Source organism: Pongo abelii, chromosome 6 (assembly GCF_028885655.2).
Source record: "Pongo abelii isolate AG06213 chromosome 6, NHGRI_mPonAbe1-v2.0_pri, whole genome shotgun sequence".
In the NCBI taxonomy this organism is placed as follows: domain Eukaryota; kingdom Metazoa; phylum Chordata; class Mammalia; order Primates; family Hominidae; genus Pongo; species Pongo abelii.
The window spans coordinates 5,093,848-5,110,976 of NC_071991.2; the positions used below are offsets into that span (position 1 = coordinate 5,093,848).

Consider the following 17,129-nt stretch of genomic DNA (forward strand, 5'->3'; position numbering starts at 1 on the left):
GGGCCTTGGAGGCGGACTTCCGGTGCACTCTTGCGCGTGTGCACCTCTCCCTGTGTGCGTGTTCGCGCACGCGCGCTGCCGCCGCACTGCCCTCGCTTCCTGTGCGTCCTCAGGTCACCGCTTGCTCTGGTTCCCAGGCTTTGGCCTCCAGTGGACGAGAATCGCGGAGTCTGCGGGGCTGGACGCTGACCGCCCGGCCAGCAACTAGGCGGGCGCGGGGCTGTGCGGGCCAGGGTTCGCGCGGGCCGGGTGGAGGCTCGAGCGGGGATCCCCGAGCGTGAGCCCCGGAGCCGGCGGCGCTGGGGCCAGAGGGGCCGGGCGGGAGGTGGTGGAGGTGGCGGCGGAGGCGAAGAGGGGCGGGACCCGGGCCTGGCCCGTGTGTGTCCTGGAGGCCCCTGGCCCAGGCCGCTGCTGTACGGTGAGCCCCAGGGAGGCGTATCTGGGTCCCGGGAAGGACACCCGCCTGGATTTGCCCCTTAGGCCCGGCCCGGGCCCCTCGGGAGCAGAACAGCCTTGGGGAGGTGGACAAGAGGGGACTTCGAGAGCAGACGCGCGCCAGCGACAGCAGCCCCGCCCCGGCCTCTCGGGAGCTGTGGGGCAGAGGCTGCGGAGCCCTAGGAGGGTAGGTCTTGGGTTTTCGGGCCCGGAACGAGAAGGGCCTGGGTGAAGTCACCGTGTGTTGGGGACCTTAGAGTGTGGGGCAGGGGGAGGGTCCCGATCGCTTTCGAGAGAGACGTGTGTTTGGGTTTGAGGGCAGGGTCCTGCTGCACCGAACAGGCGCTGCATGGGAAGATCTGGGAGGACGAGTCTTACGGGGGCGTGGAGGGTGTCACCAGCCTCAGCTGCGGACGTCGTCTCCACTCCCCCCTAACCCCTAACAGCCCTTCCTCCTCCTTTCCGTGCTCCAGGTTTCGACCGCCTCTAAACGTCCTTCAGCACCTCTGTTCTCTCATTTGAGTGTCTGCTGATTCCCCCGTTAGATCTGCCCTGGAGACTCGTAGTAATGCAGAAACAGTCTGCAGGGATTCTGTCCTGCTGCCTCAGTTGCTAGGGGAAGAGACTGGGCCTTAGCAGGTGGGTGACTTGACCGGGTCACCGGCTTTGTGGGTAGAGTTGCTCATAGTAGAACTCAGGAGTCTTATCTCCCAGGCCAGTGTTCTTTCTCCCATATCCTAGTGTTCTTAATAGAAGATTATTAGGTGCAGCAATAACCAAGTTCAGTTAGATAATTTAGAAAGAAAACCATATTTTGTACACATTCATTTCATTTCTGAGAGCTCACATACTCAATTCCTATGGCTTCTTTGATTTTAACCAGTTTAAAGAGACAATAAGAGAATGCAGGCCGGATGCAGTGGGTCACGCCTGTAATCCCAGCACTTTGCGGGGGCTAGGGCAAAAGTATCCCTTGAGACCAGGAGTTAGAGACCAGCCTAGGCAACATAGGGAGACCCTGACTCTACAAAAAATACAAAAGTAGCCGGGCATGCTGGGATGCACCTGTGGTCCCAACTACTCAGGAGGCTGAGGTGGGAGAATCAATGGAGCCCAGGAGGTTGAGGCTGCAGTGGAGCCGTGAATGCACCAGTGCACTCCAGCCTGGGTGGCAGGTTGAGACCATGTCTCAACAAACAAACAAACCACAAAAAGCATGAGCCGTATAATGGGAATTTTTTTTTTCTTTTTGCAGGTTGTATTTGATGATGGCAGACTATTTGTAAAAGGAGTCGTGTTACCCATGAGAGTCTAACTCATCTAATTAGTACCTGATTATCTTAGAGTTACAAAGTTACAAGTGCACGCTTCCCCTATCACTTTTTTTTTTTTTTTTTTTTTGAGACAGTGTCTCACCCAGTCTGGAGTATAGCAGCGTGGTCTCGGCTCACTGCAACCTCCACCTCCCAGGTTCAAAGGAGTCTGGTGCCTCAGCCTCCTGAGTAGCTGGGACTACAGGCATGTGACACTACGCCTGGCTAATTTTTTTGTTATTTTTAAATAGAGACGCGGTTTCACCATGTTGGCCAAGGCAGGCGGATCACTTCAGGCCAGAATTCGAGACCAGCCTGGCCAACATGGGGAAACCTTGTATCACTCTTTTAGGCCCTTCTAAGTGTTTGTAGGCCGTGCGTTCACAGGGTGTTAGCCTATTGGGCTTTCTTTTGTGGTTCTTTTGCAGGAGATTCCTGCCTTTGCAGGCCAGAGCACTCATGACTTCAATGACCTGCTTTTCCCCCTCTAGGTCTACCAGCCACAGTCTCTGCACGTTTCCAAGAGCAGCAGAAAATGAACACATTGCAGGTGAGTTTTCATGCTTGTATATATGTTCCTCAACTTTATTTTATGATGCATTTTAAGAGGTTTGTAAGGATTCATACTTTTTTTTTCTTTTTTTTTTTTGAGATGGAGTCTTGCTCTGTTGCCAGGCTGCAGTGCGGTGGCATGATCTTGCTTCACTGCAACCTCCACCTCCTGGGTTCAAGCGATTCTCCTGCCTCAGCCTCCCGAGTAGCTGGGATTACAGGCGTGCACCACCATGCCCAACTAATTTTTTGTATTTTTAGAAGAGACAGAGTTTCACCATGTTGGCCAGGCTGGTCTCAAACTCCTGACCTCAGGTGATCCTCCCGCCTCAGCCTCCCAAAGTGCTGGGATTACAGGCATGAGCCACCACGCCCAGCCAGGATTCATATTTTAAAATGGGAATGTGGAAATAGACATTGTCCTGTAAAATGTAGTTAGTGTGGCAGATCAGCACCAAAAAAAATTTGTGAAGGTTGTATGTGTGGGTAGTATATTTTAAGGCTGTTGAAATTGAGCCGCACCCAGGACTGATATTCTTGGCAGTCATCACAAAAGGAAAATGCCATCTGTATTAGTGCATTCTCACACTGCTATAGAGAAATAACCAAGACTGGGTAATTTATCCAGAAAAGAGGTTTAATTGGCTCATGCCTGCAGGCTCTATCATAGGAAGCATGGCTGGGGAGGCCTCAGGAAACTTACAGTCATAGTGGAAGGTGAAGAGAAAGCGGGTACATCTTCCATCACCAGAGCAGGAGGAAGAGGGAGGGGGAGGCGCTACACACTTTTAAACAACCACATCTTGTGATAAGTCACTGAGTGTCAGGAGAACAGCACCAAAAGGGAAATTGCCCCCATGATGCAATCACCTCCCACCAGGCGCCACCTCCAACATTGGGGATTACAATTGAACATGAGATTTGGGCGGCGACACAAATCGAAACCATATCACCATCCATGGCATCGTTTGCATTGATTATAAGGAGAAACCAATTTTGTTACTTGTGGATTTGAAAGATTTTCTAGGACTTGGAAAAATTTCTTCTTTCCGGTTGATATAATTGCGGATAGCTTTCCTAATAACAACCATCAAATTACTGTAACTTATGGCTTATTGTTGGTGCTTATGTAAGCAGAGGGCCTGCTGCCCAAGGAGAACTTGGTGCATGTAATTTTTCCAGGGACGGAAATATTGTGATCCAAGTGGACAGAATTCTGTTTTACTGTTGAGTCCTAGATCATGGGGGGAATGAATGACGTGATCATCCTTCAAATATTTGTTCATCTTTCTGTTTGGGTTGCACAGCAAACAATATAAACAGTTACTCTCTTGTGAAGATTTCCTCATTTCTGTTTCTCATTTCAGTTCTCAGTGTTTTAGTTTTGTCCTTTTCACGTTGCTGAGTCAGTCAGTAAAGATTACCAGTGATTTAATTGCAGTCAAATCCAGCGGGCATTTCCTAGCCCCTGCCTCCCAGGACCATTTGTCTGCCTTTGACATCTGTTACTTCCAAACTGATATTTTCTCCATGGAGTCTCTCTTTTCTTGGCTTTTAAAAACATTCATCTGTAAGTATTTCTGTTTGTCTTTAAATGATGAAGTCTGTTTTGTTTTGTTTTGTTCTGTTTCTTTTTTTCTTTTTTTGAGATAGAGTCTTGCTCTGTCACCCAGGCTGGAGTGTAGAGACGTGATCACAACTCACTGCAGCCTCAATCTCCTGGGCTCACAAGATCCTCCTGCCTCAGCCTCCCACATAGCTGGGACTACAGGTGCAAGCTGCCACACCCGACTAATTTTTTTGTATTTTAGTAGAGACTGGGTTTCACCAGGTCACCCAGGCTGGTCTCGAACTCCTGAGCTCAGGCAATCTGCCTGCCTCAGCCTCCCAAAATGCTGGGATTACAGGCGTGAGCCACTGCTCCCAGCCTAGAGATGTATTCTCACTGTATTTCTCAGGCTGGTCTCAAACTCCTGACCTCAAGCAATCCTTTCACTTTGGCCTCCCAAAGTGCTAGGATTACAGGTGTAAGCCACCACACCTGACTAATAAGGAATCTTTTAAAAGGGGCTAGGAATAACCCATAATACTCTCTTTCTTAATCCATGTGGCAGTTGGGTTAAATCTTTTAATAGTTCCCATAGTATGTCTCTTGCGTACTCATTGTTTTGAAGAAACTGGGTTGGTTATCCTCAGTTTGGATTGTGTTACCCTTGTTTCACCTTTAGCACATTTTTAAAAAATATCTTGTATGCCTTGTAAAATTGGTAGTTTGATCTGGAAGTCTAATAAGGTTTATGTTCAGTTCTTTTCACACAGCTGTACCATACGTGGCATTTGTCTACTTCTGGAGGCACATGTTACCTTCTTTGTTTTTGTGAAGTTAAGAACTATTGACTGTTGATTATTGCTGTGATTTACTAGTTCATTAGGGGAGGCAAAATGGCGATCTGCTAATTCTACCATTTCTTCTTTATTTACTAGTGAAAATACCTTTCTTTTCTTTTCTTTTTTTGGAGACAGAGTCTCACTCTGTCGCCCAAGCTGGCCATTTATGGCTCACTGCAGCCTCAAACTCCTGTGCTCAAGTGATCCTCCCACTTCAGCCACCCAAGTAGCTGGGAGTACAGTCATGTGCCACAATGCCCAGCAGATTTTTTAATTTTTAGTAGAGACAGGTTTCACTATGTTGCCTAGGCTGGTCTTGAACTCCTGGGCTCAAGTGATCCTCTTCTTTGACCTGCCAGTGTTGGGATTATAGACATGAGCCACCATAGCTGGCCTAGAATACTTTTCTAAAGACAAATTTCTATTCTCTATTTGGTTATGTAATTCATGCAGGAAAGACAGTTTCTAAAATATTGAGGAGGCTTCTAAGCAGGAAGGTTTTTTTGTTTTGTTACCATTATGAGCTCGTGGGTTTAAACAGATAGTAAATATTTCAGTACATCGAAGTTGTGATTCTTTCTGAAAATTAAGTGGCTCCATCTTTGGCCAGATGGAATCCCTTTAAGTTGGTTTCTGAGTCCTTTTGAAATATATTTTATATATTTGATAGCAAATCTATACATATAATATATATTTGATAGCATTATTTTCTGTTCAGCATTTTATTTTGAAATCATTTCAGATTTTCAGAAAAATTGCAAGGATTTTACAAAGAAATCCCAGATATTTCCTTTTGTTCAGATACTTCATTCTTAACATTTTCCCACATTAATCATTTATATGCATATATACATATATGTATGTATATATATTTATATTTTTTTTTCTGAACTATTTGATAGTGGGTATGATTTGTCATGTCTCTTTACCGTATAAAGTTTTAGATTATATCTCATAAAATCAAGAACATTCTATTAAATATCCATAGCACAGTAATTGAATTCAGGAAATTTATCATTGATTTAATACTTTTATCTAAACTATAGTTCATTTTCCAGTTTTGCCAATTTCCCAGTAATTTCCTTTATAGCAATTTTTAATTTTTGGTAGAAGATTCAGTCTAGGACTGTCAATTGCCTTTAGTTTTCATGCTTTTTAAGGCTTTTAATACGGATTTGTTCCTCAGTGCCATTATAATATTTGAAGAATACAGGCCAATGATTTTATAGACGTCTTTAAATTTAGGTTTCCCTGATCTTTCTTCATGATTAGATTTGGATTGTGAATTTTTGTCTGGAACACTACATGGAACCTCTTAAATTTATGGCTCAGAATAGGATCTGTCTTGGGAAAATTCTGCGCATGCTTGAGAAAATGGCTTGCTCTGCTCTGGTTGGGCGGAGTGTTTGATAAATGTTAATGAGATCAAGTTGGTTGGTTGCGTTGTTCAGGTGTATTATATCCTTGTTGATTGTGTGCCTACTTGTATCAATTGTAGGGGAGAGGGGATTGAAATCTGCTGCATTTGTGGTTCTGTTTCTCTTTGTAATTTTGCCACTTTTTGCTTTATGTATTATATTAGATACATAAATGTTCAAGGTTATTATGTCCTGTTGATTAATTAACCACTTTGTAAAATGGCCTTCCTTATCCCTGCTAATATTCCAGGCTGAAATGTACTTTGTTATTTATGTAGCATTCTTTTGAGTAATGCATGCATGGTATATCTTATTCCATCCTTTTACTTTTAATGTATTTGCATCTTTATATCTAAAGTATTATTTCTTGTAGGCAGCAAGATTTGGATCTTGCTTGTTTTTATCAGTCTATTTCTGTCTCAATTGGGAATGTGTAGACTGTTTACATGTAATGTGATTATTGATAAAACTAGTTAGGTTATAGTCCATTGTCTTTGTTTTCTTTTAGTCTCATCTTCTTTGTTTCTTTTTAAAATGTCTTTGTTTGTCTTCCTTCCTTTTGATTAATTGATAATTTTTTATGATTCTATTTTATATCTTTTGTTGGGTTTTTAGCTATCACACTGTTTTGTTATTTTAGTGAGTTAGAATTTATAGTATGCAACTTTAATTATCATAGTTTATTCTTAAGTAATATACCATTTTTCTTAGAGTAAGAGAAGCTTACAATAGGATACTTCCATTTCTCTCCTCTTGGTCTTTACACTGTTGTTCATTTTATTTTTACAGGTGGTATCAGTGCCACACAGAATCTATTACGTTGTTGTTAATTAAACAGTTATCTTTTATTTATTTATTTATTTATTTATTTATTTATTTATTTATTTTGAGATGGAGTCTCACTCTGTCCCCCAGGCTGGAGTACAGGGGTGCGATCGCGGCTCACTGCAACCTCTACCTCCCAGGTTCAAGTGATTCTCCTGCCTCAGCCTCCCGGGTAACTGGGATTACAGACACCCACCACCACGCCCGGCTAATTTTGGTATTTTTAGTAGAGACGAGGTTTCTCCACGTTGGCCAGGCTGGTCTCAAACTCCTGACCTCAGGTGACCCATCTGCCTCAGCCTCCCAAAGTGCTGGGATTACAGGTGTGAGCCACCACACCCAGCCCAGTTATCTTTTAAAAAGATTTAAGTAATGAGAGAAAATACACAGTTACCATTTCTGGTACTCTTCATTCCTTTGTGTAAATCTAAATTCTTATTTGCTGTCATTTTACTTCTGCCTCAAGGACTTTCTTTAACATTTCTTCTAGTTGACGAATTCTTGTATGTCTGCAAATGTCCTCATTGTGTCTTAGCTTTTAAAGGTGTTTCTGCTGGATATTTCTTCACAGTGCTTCAAATATGTTTCTCTATCGTCTTCCTGCTTACATTTTTTTCTAAGAGAAATCTAATCTCATACTCATCTTTGTTCCCCTATATATAACATATCTTTTCGTCTTTCTCCCCTTACTGTTTTAAACTTTTTATCACTAGTTTTGGGCAATTTGATTGCAATATGTCATGGTATCATTTTTTTCATGTTTCCGTTTTGGGGATCACTGAACTTGGATCTTGGGTTTATGGTGTCATCACTTTGGGAACATTTTTATCATTATTTCTTCAAATACCCACCACCTCCCCTCCATTGATTCTTGTTGCCTGTATATTAGGCCACTTGAAATTTTCCCACAACACACTGTTGCTCTTTATTTGCTTTTAATTCTTTTTTCTCTGTTTCATTTTATGTAACTTCTGTTGCTGTCTTTATATTCACTAATCTCTTTTTTCCACGATGCTGTTAATCTTGTCCAGTATAATTTTCATCTCAGATATTGTAGTTTCTATCTGTAGAAGGTTAGCGTGGGTCTTTTTTACATTTTGCCTGTCTGAATTTTTTTGAACATGTGGAATAGAATGATGAACTCAGTGCTCTGTGCGGGTTGTAAACTCTGTGTCAATTCTGGGCCAGTTTTGATGGACTGATTCTTTTCTTCCTTACGGGTTGTAATTTCCTGCCCATTTTCCCGTCTCACAACTGTTTCTCCTCACATCTGCCTCTGTTCTTCTTCCCTGCTCCATGGCCTGGAAACACTCAAGGCAGAAGTTGATTGGTTCACCTTGTTTATTTCCCGTCACTCATAGATAACTCTACTGCCTGATAATCAGTGCCTTGAAAACCATTGCTTCAGCCCGGGCGTGGTGGCTCATACCTGTAATCACAGCACTTTGGGAGGCCAAGGCAGGCAGATCACAAGGTCAGGAGTTCAAGACCAACCTGGCCAACATGGTGAAACCCCATCTGTACTAAAAATGCAAAAATTAGCCAGGCGTGCTGGTGCATGCCTGTAATCCCAGCTACTTGGGAGGCTGAGGCAGGAGAATCGCTGGAACCTGGGAGACGGAGGTTGCAGTGAGCCGAGATTGAGCCATTGTACTCCAGCCTAGAAGACAAGAGCGAGACTTCGCCTCAAAAAAAAAAGAAAAAAAACCATTCCTTCATATATGTTTTCCATTTTATTTTTCTGTCTGGTTTTGATTTTTTTTGTTGTTGTTCTTTGGTATGTGCTGTTTCAGGTTGGAGGGTATATCCAGTACCTGTTACCTGTTAGTTTATCACAACTGAGGGCAGAAGTCCTCATGTCTCTCTATATATATTTTTTCTAATATATATATTTTTTTCTTTGTAGAGACAGGGTCCTGCTATGTTGCCAAGGCTGGTCTTAAACTCCTGGCCTCAAGCAATCCTTCTGCCTCAGCTTTCCAGAGTGCTGGGATTACAGGCATGAGCCACCGCACCTGGCCTGGATCCAGTTTTGTCCATGTCCAAATGGTGTTTTTCCCTGACCTGTTTTTGATTTTCTTCCACCACATATGAACTGTAGTGTCAGCTTATCTAGTTCCAGGAAAAAGCTTTTTGGTATTTTTATTAGGATTGCATATTTATAAAGTAATTTAGAGTAACTGATATCTTTGTATTATTAAGTTGACCTTAATAATACAACAAATTTTTTTTTTTTTTTTGGATTTTTAATAGAGATGGGGTTTCACCATGATGACCAGGCTGGTCTCGAACTCCTGACCTCAGGTGATCTGCCCACCTCGGCCTCCCAAAGTGTTGAGATTACAGGCGTGAGCTACCATGCCCGAACACTTTTACTTTTTCTTAGTTATATTCCTCTAATTGTTTTCTCTTCTCTAATTGTAGATAATGAGCGTTTTATTAATACCTTGTTCTTGATCTTAGTGGGAAGGTATGTAGTTTTTTCCTGTCAAGTAAAATCCTGACTTTTGGACTGAGAAGACTGAGGCATAAGTGTGTGTGTGTGTGTGTGTGTGTGTATACACGCAAACTGCATATATGTGCTTGTGTGTAATTGAAATACATATGTCACATATATATCATACGTGCTGTTGCGTATTAGGGTGCAATATTTATATTTGTGTATATACATAATATTGATGTTAATGAAGTATCCATCAGTTTCTATTTTCTTTAGTTTTTTTAAATCAGCTTTTTCTGTCAAGATTTTTCAAGTATCTTCATGGATACGAGATTTTTCTTCTTTGCTGTGTTATAGTGGCTTATCATATTAATAGATTTCCAAATATTAAACTAGTCTATATTATTGGAATGAGTCTCATATGGCTATTGTATATTATATTTTTAATCTGGTACTGGATTTTGTTTGGTTATGTTTCATTTTGGGTATTTGTATTGATGTAAGTGGTATTGGCATGTAATTTTATGTTATTGATTGGTTGATCAGTGTTGTAACCTCTCCACCTCCTTGCCTTCTGGACTAACTTAACCCAGAAGGTTATTACTCTCTTTTGGTGATTTTATCAGCTCCTGTGGCTTGCCTGTGGATAAGCTTGTATGTTCTGCTTTAGTTTCTCAGCCCACAGCCTAGCGGCTCTGCCTCTGCTATCTCTTGGGATCTACATGGTCCTAGCTGTATCACTGGATTTGAACCCCTTGTTGAAATATTCTTTATAAATAATAGGATAATGCAACATGCTTACTGGGCACTTCCTTTTTCTAAATTACAAGTTTGGGCGGGGCATGCTGACTCAAGCCTGTAATCCCAACACTTTGGGAGGCCAAGGCAGGTGGATTGTTGGAGCCCAGGAGTTTTTCTTTTTCTTTTCTTTCTTGAGACAAGGTCTCACTCTGTTGCCTAGGCTGGAGTGCAGTGTTGCATTCACAGCTTACTGCAGCCTTGACCTCTCAGGCTCAAGCAATCCTCCTGCCTTAGCTTCCCAAGTAGCTAGAACTACAGGCATGTGCCATGATGCCCAGCCAATTTTTTTTTTTAATCTATTTTTAGCAGAGATGAGGTCTTACTGTGTTGCCCAAGCTGGTCTCGAACTCCTGAGCCCAAACGATCTTCCCATCTCGGCCTCCCAAAGTGCTTGGATTATAGGCATGAGTCACCATGCCCAGCCCCAACCTCTTAAAAATTGAAGCTGCTTCCTGTTTGCCATTGGTACTTTTTACACCTCATCATATTCTTCTTCCCCTTCATCCCATAGAATACACAGTTCATCTTTAAAGACTCCGAGTTAACTGAGTCTGTGAAGCCTAATCTGATGGCATAAAATTAAAATAATTTGATCCTCTTTTGTTAAATCATTCTGCACCTTGTCTGCATTACCCTAATAACAGCTTTGGGCATTCATTCATTTAACCAATATTTATTGCTGCAAGATTGAGATGTTTGAGATAAAACTCAGCCATGCAGATAGCCAGAGGCCACTGACTATGAGAATAAAAGAGCCAAAAGAACAAAGAGCTGAAACTAGGTGAGAGCCCCAGAGCAGTGAGTTAGGACGAAGAAGACCAGGAACTGAGTGGTGGGCACTCCAACATGAAGAGGTCCAGGAGAAGGGGAGGGTCTGGCAGCAAGGAAGACTAAAAGAAGTGACAAGGAGTGAAATGCTTGTGTTTGTTTATGTGTTTATCTCCTTAATAGGTTGTCCACTTTTTGAGAGCAGGCATGGTGTTTTACTCATCTTATATCCCCAAAACTCAGTTCAGTTGCAAAATAGGAGCTCAGTTGTGTTTTGGGTTTTTATTTTTGTGGGGGTAATATATATATATATTTTATATATATATATGACCCCAAAGGATATGTGTTTCCAATATGATTTCCAATATTATTTCCCTTCCATAATCTGTAACATAAAATAAGGTATACAATGTTCATGGTTAACTTTACCAGTGAGCTTTGTAAAATGTTATCCCCCTATCCCTTTTCCATATCTCCCAATTCTGATCATGTTGCTGTTACAGGGGCCCGTGTCATTCAAAGATGTGGCTGTGGATTTCACCCAGGAGGAGTGGCAGCAGCTGGACCCTGATGAGAAGATAACATACAGGGATGTGATGTTGGAGAACTACAGCCATCTAGTTTCTGTGGGTGAGGATGGCTTGCTTTCTGAATGCTCTCAGTTGAATGGGGTTTTATCCTTGAGTTTGAAGAAATAAGTGATGACACCATTTAATTCCTTGTGGGCACTAGCTGGAGTGTTTATATTATTCTTCATTGAAAGGTTCTAACTTTGATAAGGTAAAAAATGGAGCACTTCTGTTATGCAGCCTGTGAGGTGGCAACATCTTGTACTTCGGAGATTCTGAAGCCAAGCAGCTTGCCCAAGTCCTTCTTCTTTTCCCATTAACAGGGTATGATATCACCAAGCCAAACGTCATCATTAAGTTGGAGCAGGGAGAGGAGCCGTGGATAATGGAAGGTGAATTTCCATGTCAGCATAGTCCAGGTAAGTTAGTAGAGTATCAAATGTTAAAAAACGCTCATCCCAAACCTTTGGGAGTGACTAAAGAGTTGTTTATATGTATTCGGTACCCTCAGTAACACCTCCCAACCCCCAAATATCACTTTCCTTCCCTAAACTCTTTTGTTGATTTTACATTTGATTTACATTGGTAGGGATTTTTTCATTCTAACCTGTACAGGGGACCCATTTACTTCCTCTTTCTCCAGCACTGTCGGTAACTTATTTACTCCCTTGCCATTACAGAATTTTTGTGGGTTGTTTGTTTGTTTGTTTGTTTTGGAGACAGAGTCTTGTTCATCACCCAGGCTGGTGTGCAGTGGTATGATCTCAGCTCACTGCAACCACCACCTCTCAAGTTCAAGCGATTCTCCTTCCTCAGCCTCCCGAGTAGCTGGGATTACAGGCGCTTGCCACCAAACCTGGCTAATTTTTGTATTTTTAGTAGACACAGGGTTTCACCATGTTGACCACACTGGTCTTGAACTCCTGGCCTCAAGTTATCCGCCCACCTCAGCCTCCCAAAGTGCTAAGATTACAGTCCTGAGGCACCTGGCCTTACAGAATTGTTTTGTTTTGGGGCATTCAGAAGTCTGACATAAAAAGTAACTTGAGACTTTTATATTCATTCTATCTTCCATTTTCTTTCCTTCCTTGCTTTAAAAATACCTTGGACTTATTTTCTGCCCTCAATTTTATTTACTTCTTCAGGCATTCAGATACCAAAACCTCGTCCTCCACCTATGCTTGTGAATTGAGTCACAGCTTGTGGTGTACATTATTTCCCAAAGTCCATGCTCAGTTGATGTGACACTATAGCACTCCCTCAGCCTTCATCTCTTTCCCCAGTGCTCATTTATGACCCATCTGTGTGTTCATTTCCCCTTCCCCATAACTGGAATCATGCTATGTCCATAGTAGACATTCAGGAAGTGTGAGTTTCATAAGTGAATGTCGGTTCCTTTTCTTGCCTTTTCAGGAGTGTCCCCCTAGAACCTGTTTTCCACTTTTTTGGTTTTCTTTGTATCCCTTAAAAGAGTTTATCTAATCTCAACTTCTAAGACCTTTTTTCCTGTGTATTTTTGCAAGTTGCGTCCAAATTCATATATCTGACACTTTTAACCTGGAGTCTAGTTGAATATTTTACTTGACAACATAGCAGTACCAGGGAGATAGTTCACTTCCTTCTTTCTCAGAATGTCTGATGATAAACTGTGCACATTCCAAAATCATGAATTCTGTCTACCTTCCTCACCTCCCAGTATTTGACTGTGCTAGTCTTCTCTCGATGGTTTGTGTTCTTTGTCTTTTGTGAAATGCCTTGCAGATCGTCAGCACATTCTGTTTCTTTTGACGTTAGTGTTCAGTATTCTCCCATACCTGGATTACAGTGGATCCATCTTCCATTCAAATGATCATTGTCCTTTTCCTTCATCTGCATTTTACTTGCCCAGATAATACATAGTTTCCCTCCCTTTCTTCTCTCCTCCCTCCCTCCCTTCCTTCATTCCTTCCTTCCTTCCATTTTGAGATGGAGTCTCACTCTTGTCGCCCAGGCTAGAGTGCAATGGCACAATCTCGGCTCACTGCAGCCTCTGCCTCCCAAGTTCAAGTGATTCTCCTGCCTTAGCCTCCCAAAGTAGCTGGGATTACAGGCACATGCCACCATGTCTGGCTAATTTTTATATTTTTAGTAGAGACAGGGTTTCCCCATATTGGTCAGGCTGGTCTCTGACTCCTGACCTTGTGATCCACCTTCCTCGGCCTCTCATAGTGCTGGGATTACAGGCCTGAGCCACTGTGCCCAGCCTATTTATTTATTAAGACAGAGTCTCACTGTGTCACTGAGGCTGGAGTGCAGTGGCGCAATCTTGGCTCATGATACACTCTGCCTCCCAGGTTCAAGTGATTCTTGTGCTGCAGCCTCCTGAGTAGCTGGGATTACAGGCATGCACCATCACACCTGGCCTATTTGTGTATTTTTAGTACAGACGGGGTTTCAGTCTGTTGGCCAGGAGTTCAACAGAGTGAACTGCCCCACTAGCCTAGACCCTTGTGATCTACCTGCCTCAGCTTCCCAAAGTGCTGGGATTACAGGCGTGAGCCACTGTACCCGGCCCCCTTCATTTAATTTTAAATTGTGGTTAAAAAAACACGTAACTTGGCCGGGCGCAGTGGCTCACGTCTGTAACCCCAGCACTTTGGGAGGCCGAGGCGGACAGGTCATGAGGTCAGGAGATCGAGACCATCCTGGTGAACACGGTGAAACCCCGTCTCTACTAAAAATACAAAAAAATTAGCCAGGCGTGGTGGCTGGCACCTGTAGTCCCAGCTACTTAGGAGGCTGAGGCAGGAGAATGGCATGAACCCAGGGGACAGAGCTTGCAGTGAGCCGAGATCACGCCACTGCACTCCAGCCTGGGTGACAGAGCAAGACTCCATCTCAAAAAAAAACAAAAAACAAAAAACAAAAAAAAACACATAACATACAATTTACCATCATACCCATTTTTAAGTATACAGTAATGTTAACTGTATTTGCATTGTTGAGCAATAAACTTTAGAACTTTATCCTTTACATTTGAGCTTAAAAGGTTGACTCCTTGAAGTTTCCTTCATGATTCATTGACCACCAGTCTTTTCCTTCTCTTACTATCTATTCCACTCAGCGATTGTTACCACAAAAAGTTAGATATGATTATATACTCTGATATGATTATACACTCTGATAGGATTATATGCTCTAAGATTATATGCTCTGATAGGAGTATGTGCTCTGATAGGAGTGTATACTCTATGAGTATAAGCTCTGATAGGATTATATGCTCTGTGATTATATGATCGATAGGATTATATATGCTAAGATTATATGCTCTGATAGGAGTGTATGCTCTATGAGTATAAGCTCTAATAGGATTATGTGCTCTGTGAGTATATGCTCTGATAGGATTCTATATTCTAAGATTATATGCTCTGATAGGAGTGTATGCTCTATAAGCTCTGATAGGATTATATATTCAAAGATTATATGTTCTGATAGGATTATATACTGTGATAGGAATGTATGCTCTATGAGTATATGCTCTGATAGGATTATATGCTCTGAATATAAGTTCTGATAGGAGTATATGCTCTGTGATTCTATGCTTTGATAGGAATATATGCTCTAAATGATTATATGCTCTGATAGGTAGGTGCATATATTTGTTGCTTGAGCTTCTTCTACCTGAATTATAATCCTCCAAATAGGAAAGACCTTTTTAATTTTCTTTTTAATTTTGATAATGCAACATACAGTAGGCATTCAGTAGGTTTTTATTGACTTACCAAGGAGCTAGGTAAAAGAAAGATCTTTATCATTAATCCATTGAGAGATCATTTATTCTGAACCATGGATTCTGATAAAACAGATAGGGGTTAGATTAGAACCTGTAAGCACCCATCAGATTAGGAACTACTTTAATTTCTATTCAGAGAGATTCAAAGAAAATATGAATACTTTCCAGGGGCATAGGTTTTGGTTAGGAAATAAGATCATAGCTGCATGAACTATTTTAAAATTCAGCTTTCACATGGAAAATTTATACTCCAATGCACATTGTGCAACTTTAAGAAGCTATTTTAAAATGTAAGGGGAAGAGATTCAATGAACTGGAAAGAGATTTGATAAATGTCTTCAAGTTTCCCCCAAAGTATAGATAGATTTTGAGTATAGCCAACACCAGAAGTCAAATTGAGTGGGGAAGATCACGAGCACAGACTTGTGGCTGAGAATAAGCAAGGCATAGCCTAGGCTTCCAGGAGCAGAAGATGTTGGCAGATTAATGGAATGCTAGCTTGGATATATATTGTGAATCCAAGTAGTGAAAAATATCGTTAATAACCTGTTTCTTCTGTTGGTGTTTGGGATGCTGGAGCTCAGAGATGTAGATTTCTGAGCAGAGTACCATCAGGGTTGCATTGAATGTGGGTGATAGCAGCTAACAATAGTTTAGTGGATCCAAAAGTTTTTAAGATACATAAAAATAAAAGTACATCATAGGGGCAGCTTTAGGAATCTGAGATATAAGATTTTACACCAAATGAAACCCAGGAGTTTGGGAACTCTTGTTTGTATTCAGAATTAAGTAAAATAATTATACAGAGACATGACTGGTTTTAGGAAATTTAAGTCAGCAAATTGAAAGAAAATTAATGGCTCAACTTAATGAGCATTTGTTTTATGTTATAAACTGTTCTAAGCAGTTTACATGTACTAATTCAGTCCTTTGACAACCCTATGATTTAGGCACTCATATTCATATTTCAGATGAGTGAAACTGCATCACAGTTACGTAACTTGACCAAGTGCCCTAGTTAGTAAATTGTTGGGGGTTTGAACTGACTTGTCCTGCTCTGGTGGTCATGCTCTTAACCACTGTGCTATATTGTGCAAGCAGGGAAAGCAGAATTTAACGGCTAAGAAGGTTAGCTAGTATTAAATATGACTTTCAAAACACTTCAACTATCTGATCTTGGGTTTTTTGTTTTGTTTAGTTTTTCTTTTTCTTCTTCTTCTTTTTTTTTTTTTTTTTTTAGTAGGGACAGGGTTTTGCATGTTGCCCAGGCTTGTCTCAAGCTCCAGAGCTCAGGCAATCCACCCACCTTGGCCTCCCAAAGTGCTAGGATTACAGGCCTGAGCCACCATGCCCAGCATGATCTTATTTTTAAGATATTCCCTGGCCAGCCAAAGTGGCTCATGCTTGTAATCCCAGCACTTTGGGAGGCTGAGGCGGGTGGATCACCTGAGGTCAGGAGTTCAAGACCAGCCTGGGCAACATGGTGAAACCTTGTCTCTACTAAAAATACAAAAATTAGCCGGGTACGGTGGCGTGTGCCTGTAATCCCAGCTACTTGGGAGGCTGAGGCAGAAGAATCGCTTGAGCCTGGGAAGTGGAGGTTGCAGTGAACCAAGATTATGCCATTGTACTCCAGCCTGGGTGACAGAGCAAGACTCCATCTAAAAAAAAAAAGATACTTTGTCTTCTGGTCTATCTTATGTTTCTTTTGGACGTTCACATGCCTGGATCTCTCCTCCAGATGAATGTGAATCCTCTCTGTAAACATAAAGAAATCAGAGCATTCAGAATGTTTATTTGCATTTATATGCAGACTAGTAAGGCATGGATTTTGGAAGGGTCTAGGCT

General features: G+C 41.8%; 1 protein-coding gene across 4 annotated transcripts in view; it reads left to right on the forward strand.

Moving 5' to 3' along the window:
• Positions 1–17,129, forward strand: part of RBAK (RB associated KRAB zinc finger) — a 68,876-nt gene that overhangs the window by 41,657 nt on the left and 10,090 nt on the right. The window contains exons 1-5 of one of the 4 annotated variants that reach the window (XM_054545651.2): positions 6–622; positions 909–1,074; positions 2,240–2,298; positions 11,444–11,570; positions 11,833–11,928. In XM_054545651.2, coding sequence (XP_054401626.1) covers positions 2,284–2,298; positions 11,444–11,570; positions 11,833–11,928 — 238 coding nt within the window. In that variant the 5' untranslated portion in view covers positions 6–622; positions 909–1,074; positions 2,240–2,283. Of the gene's footprint in view, positions 1–5; positions 623–908; positions 1,075–2,239; positions 2,299–11,413; positions 11,571–11,832; positions 11,929–17,129 lie in introns of those variants that run through there. The other 3 variants (XM_063725899.1, XM_054545650.2, XM_063725898.1) reach the window with 3 other exon arrangements.